We start from the raw sequence: 6,160 nt of genomic DNA on the forward strand, positions 1-6,160 counted from the left end.
AACCGGCACTTTGGTAGGACGCCACCTCCAATTGCAGCGCTGGCGCGGGCGGAGGCTAAAACACACGAGTCCTGAGACTGAGGAAAATGCGCCAAGTTCCCGTCGGCGGTGTAGTGGGGAAGACCCCAGCGGTTCGGGCGCCGGGCGAGCGGAGCCGCTTCTGGCGCTCCTTGCCGTCCCGGGGCGGGGATGGGGGCGGGCGCGGTCGGGCGCCGCTTCGGGGATGTAGTCGGTGCCGGCGCCCAGGCAGGACCGAGCCGCAGCCCGGGTTCCTGCTCTTGAGAGCGAATGGTCACTCCCCTGCGGGGAGGGCGATCCGGCCAGCTTTTCCGTGGGTCGCGGGCCCCCGCAGGCTCGGGGCAGGGGCTCACCTGTCGCCCCGCCCTCAGCCCGGTTAGACTTGTCGGCGTCACCGCCGCGGACCTCGCTCTGGGCCATGACCATAGTTACGGGAGAAACATATGTGATGTCACAACCCCCAGTGATAAGGACAGCCAGGAGCAAGAAATGGTATAGCAGAAGATACGGCACCTGGTCAAATGTTATATTCTAGATATGCTTGGTGATTACAGGCTCCCTGTATAAATGAATTCTCGTCAACTCCTTGGGATTTGAAGAGAAAATGCCCCGTGTCATACCTAGTGAAAGTAATAGGCTTTCAAGAGGTAGTCCCTCAAAAAAAACCAGACGTTCCTTGAAGTTTTTTCAGAAAAAGGAAACCAAGAGAGCCTTGGATTTCACAGGTTCTCAAGGAAATGAAGAAAAAAACTTCTGAATATAGAGGATCTGAAATTGATCAAGTTGTTCCTGCAGCACAGTCCTCACGTGTCAACTGTGCGAAGAGAAAAAACTTGTTACCGTTTGTGGGACTGAATAATCTCGGCAATACTTGTTATCTTAATAGTATACTTCAGGTATTATATTTTTGTCCTGGTTTTAAATCTGGAGTGAAGCACTTATTTAATATTATTTCAAGGAAGAAAGAAGCCCTAAAAGATGAAGCCAGTCAAAAAGCTAAGGGAAATTGCAAAGGAGATTCTTCAGTAAGTTTTGAACTAATATGCAGCTTACACTCCTTGATCATTTCAGTCGAACAGCTTCAGGCTAGTTTTCTCTTACATCCAGAGAAATATACTCGTAAACTTGCTACTCAGCCAAGGCGACTACTTAACACACTCAGGAAACTCAACCCTATGTATGGAGGATATCTACAGCATGATGCACAGGAAGTATTACAGTGTATTTTGGGACACATTCAAGAAACATGCCAACTCCTAAAAAAAGGAGTAAAAAATGTGGCAGAGTTATCTACTAAGGTAGAAGAAAAACATCAGAAAGAGGAAATGAGTGGTAATAACAGCATGGAGATGGACAGTATGAGGCATTCTGAAGACTATAAAGAAAAATTGCCAAAAGTACATGGGAAAAGAAAAAGTGACACTGAACTTGGTAACATGAAGAAAAAAGTTAAAGCCTCTAAGGACCACCAGTCTTTGAAAGAAAACCAGAGACAAACCAGATCAAAAAGAAAAGCTACAGTTGATTCATCAGATATTCCTGCTAAAATAATCCGCAAGCACATTTCTGAAAATGAGAGTGCAAGACCCTCACAAAAGAAATCAAGAGGTAAAAGAAACTGGTTACAGTCTGCAGCTAAGCAACTCAGCATTATTTCTAAATTCTTTAGTCTGGGTAAAATAACAACAAACCAAGAATCCAAAGGACAATCTAAAGAAAATGAATGTGGTCTTGAAGAGGACATGGGGAAGTATGAGGATGGTAATACAGCTGATGGTTGTGGACTTGAATCTCCAGGGAAGAACGTTATGCCTGTTAATGAAGTTAAGCCCATAAACAAAGGCGCAGAGCAAACTGGGTTTGAGCTCGTGGAGACATTATTTCAAGGTCAGCTGGTCATCAGGACTCGTTGCTCAGAATGTGAAAGTTCAACAGAAAGAAGAGAAGATTTTCAAGACATCATTGTACCAGTGCAAGAAGATGAGCTTTCCAAAGTAGAGGAGAGTCCTGACAGTTCTCCAGAGCCAAAAACAGAAATGAAGACCCTGAGATGGGCAATTTCCCAGTTTGCTTCAGTGGAGAGGATTGGAGGAGAAAATAAATATTTCTGTGAAAATTGCCATCATTATACTGAAGCTGAACGAAGTCTTTTGTTTGACACAATGCCTGAAGTTCTAACTATTCATTTGAAGTGCTTTGCTGCTAGTGGCTTGGAGTTTGATTGGTATGGTGGTGGACTTTCCAAGATCAACACTCCTTTACTGATACCTCTTAAACTGTCACTAGAAGAATGGAGCACAAAGCCAACCAATGACAGCTATGGATTATTTGCAGTTGTGATACATAGTGGCATTACAATTAGTAGCGGGCATTATACTGCTTCTGTGAAAGTCACTGACCTTAACAGTTTAGAACTAGATGAGGAAAATTTTGTGATCGACCAAATGTGTGAAGTAGGTAATCCAGAACCATTGAATGAGGAGGAAGCAAGGGGTGTGGTCGAAAACTATGACGATGAAGAAGTGTCAATTAGAGTCAGTGGAAATACCCAGCCAAGTAAAGTTTTGAACAAAAAAAATGTAGACGCTCTTGGACTTCTCAGAGGACAAAAGACTAAAGCAGATGATGAGTTATACAACAAAGCATCTCATCCTGATAAAGTTGCCAGTACAGCATTTGCTGAAAATAGAAATTCTGAGACTAACAATACTAATGGGACCCATGAATCTGATAGAAACACGGAATCCAATGACCAAACAGGCATTAACATGAGTGATTTTGAAAACAAAATTTCATATGCAGTGCAAAGCTTAAAGGAGTATGAGGGGAAGTGGTTGCTTTTTAATGATTCTGAAGTGAAAGTTACCGAAGAGAAGGACTTTTTGAATTCTCTTTCCCCTTCTACATCTCCTACATCTACTCCTTACTTGCTATTTTATAAGAAATTATAGAGTGAGTGTATTTTCCTTGTGTGCATATTAAACATTGGTAAATTGATTACATCAAAAAGTCTTTAGCTTATCTTTTGAAGCTATTGGATATTACTGGTCTCTCTAGGTTTTTATATAAATAGTGAAATCTGAGTTATTGAAAACCATGTTAATTTTTAGAATTCCTTTTCCTTAGTGGAGACTAGTGATTGATGCATTAGCTTCTGGGAACAAACTTGTATAGGTTCTTAACTGAATTATTCAAAATGGAAGCATTTAAACACTTTGAATTTACACCTATCTTTTGTGTTTGCTTTTTCAAATAAAGTGCTTGTATTTTTATCTCCATATTTTGGAGTAATTATCTACATGATGTTTATAGGTTCTGTGGGTTTTCAGCTAAGAAGCAGAATCTCATTTCAGTACATTTAGTTTTGTAAGTCATGAAGCCAGATCTTTGATGGGCTGTATTAGAGGCACGTGTATGTATTCACAATAGTGCACATTTTGTGCCTTCAGTCACTTTGAAAAGTGTCTCAGGAAACCTGAAGAGTCAGTCCTCTTCTATCTTCAAAAGAATTTTATATGTATTTATGAAAATGATCCTGTACCCTAGTAAATATTTTTCAGTGTGGACTAATTTGTATCTCTTCATAGTCATACTCTGCACGATCTGTATATAATGCAACGAACTTAGAGGTGTGACCTTAAATTTAACTTTTTTTAAAAAACCAGGAGGTCAATAAAATTTAAACTGCTTAACAACTAAAAAAAAAAAAAAAAGAATGATACTTAGTCTTTTTACTTTTGGACCAATGATTAAATGTTGAGCAGAGATCACATTTTCTATATCTTTTAATATAAGATCTACGTAACAGTATACAATAATACTACTACTACTAAACAACAGTATCAATAGATAACTTGGTTGAGCACATACTCTGTGCTATAAGCAGCTCTTCTAAGTGTTTCATACCTATTATTTCTTTCTACTCCTTCTGAAAAACCCTATGAGAGAGGCACTCTGATTATCCCCATTTGACAAATGAAGCAAGAACAGTTCAATAACTCTGCAAGCAGAGGACTGAGCTCAGCTTTAAACCCAAGCAGAGTTCTTTTATTTTAACTTTTCATTATGGGAATTTTCAAGTATATACAAAAGTAAGAATAATATGATAAATTTTTATGTGCTCATCACCAAATTTCAACAATCAGCTCATAACCAATCTTGTTTTATCTAGATCCCCACCCTCTTCTCTCTGTTAATTATTTTGAAGCATGTCTTTTCAATATCCAGCATTGTATCTGTAAATATTTCATTATCTATCTGTCAAGAATAGGATTTTTTTAAATATACCATTCTATCTTTGTCATGCCTAAAATAGTGGCAATGATTCCTTGATCTCAACTTTCAAGTCGGTGTTCAATACTTCCAGTTTGTTTGAATAAGGATCAAAATAAGGCCAAATACTAAGATTACTTTCTTAAAACTCTTTTACTCTGTAGGTTCCCTATTCAGTTTTTTTTTTGTTCCCTTGCGTATTTAGTTTTTGCTGCTGAATAAACCAAGTTGTTTGTCCCGTAAAATTTCCCATAGTCTGGATTTTGCTGACTGTGTTGTTTCCTTGTGGCTCCATTTTATGTTTTCCTACCCACTATATTTCTGTAAATTGGTGGTTGGATCTAGTGCCTAAATCAGACTCAGACTAGACTTGTGTTTGTGTGCATGTTTATGTCAACATTACATCACAGGAAATAAAGTGTGTTACCATCTTGAGGTACAAAATGTCTGGTGGTCTTTTTTCAGTGTAAGCAGCCATTGATGATCATTGTTTAGATCCATTAATTCAGTGGGGTTTGCAAAATGGTGATACTCTAACTCATGTATAAAGAGGAATTTCCCCTCATCAAGTATTTGGTTACTGTGCACTACCCTCTATAAAGGCAGGATAAGTGTTTGTTCCTTTCCTTTTATTTACCAGTTTTAAAACAATGACTTGATTCCCTAACATCCCCCAAAGTTGACCAATGAGTTTTTCTTTCTTAGTATCAATATGAACTCCTGGATTTAAACATGTTTGATGTATGTCAAATCATTGCAGTTATTATCTTGATTGACTATCCCATCTTTAGCCAGTGGGAACTTCCTCAAATTGGCTTCCAAGTTCTTTTGCCATGACCTCAGTAGTCTTTGATAAGTCTAGTCCCTTTCAATAGAAAAATTCAGAGTTGCATAATTACACACGATATTTAAAACTTCCAATTTTTCATTTTAGATGTGATAACATTTAAATTAGCTGTTTTTATTCCAAGTAAATTTTGATGAGTAAGCTGAGCTGCATTAACTAGATATGTAGTCTGATAATATTTAAACAACGGGGAATCACTGAAATGTGATAGGTGGACATACATCACACTGAACCAATCATTTAAAGATTAATAAAATTAATGTAAATTATACCTGCAAACCTAAATTTATAGGAATCATCCTCTTTTACCCAAAAGTATAATTCTTAACCTATTTCAGTTCTGACTTTTCTCTCGTGTCTTAATTAGTTCATATTAATCTAACTCAGCTCTACTACTGCTTATAATCTGTATCAACAAATTTAATAACTGATTAAAACCTTTCATATTCTTCTTCTCTATATGTTCTCTCACCATTATGAAGAACCCTTTGGGCAGGAGCTTGTGTTCAATGATTTTCTTGTGCAAACTGTCCACAGAATAAGTGTTCAGTAAATAAGTCCAAAATTATTTTGACAAATGTTCCAGCATAAAGAGCATTTTATGCCATATAAGCTGAAAATCTTCTTTGTGTCAAGTCACTAGCAGAAAAGAAAATTAATATTCTGAAAAGGTTGATAAAATAGGACTAAACTTCTGACAATGAATCATCAGTAATTTATGCATGGAGTAGCTTTACAAAAGTTACCGCTTATTACTTTAGAAGGTTGGGGAGGAAAGCTCTAAACTTTAGAAAAGTTTCCAGCCTGGGCTATTCCAGCAAGCTGCATGACCTTGGGGAAGATACATAATTTCTCTGGGCCTCAATTAGGATTGATCTCTAAAGGAGTTCTATGTCTAAAATATTATGATTTTATTTAAGTTCTCAAAGCATCCTTTACTTATACAAAGGAAAGAGGAAATTTAACTTATAGCAGAGCTTAGAAAATCAAATGTCTTAGATTACCTGTTTCAATATCACATAA

The 6,160-nt window shown here is 37.8% G+C and overlaps 1 protein-coding gene across 1 annotated transcript; it reads left to right on the forward strand.

The window, feature by feature from the left end:
- Positions 1 to 622: 622 nt before the first annotated feature.
- On the forward strand, positions 623 to 2,969 carry LOC307052536 (ubiquitin carboxyl-terminal hydrolase 1-like; the record flags this gene model as incomplete). Its single annotated transcript, XM_079703497.1, is given in 2 exon segments — positions 623 to 763; positions 765 to 2,969. Coding segments are annotated over 2 exon segments (2,346 nt in total).
- Between the last annotated feature and the right edge of the window lie 3,191 nt (positions 2,970 to 6,160).

Source organism: Hyperoodon ampullatus (assembly GCF_949752795.1).
Source record: "Hyperoodon ampullatus genome assembly, chromosome: 4".
Taxonomy (NCBI): Eukaryota; Metazoa; Chordata; class Mammalia; order Artiodactyla; family Ziphiidae; genus Hyperoodon; species Hyperoodon ampullatus.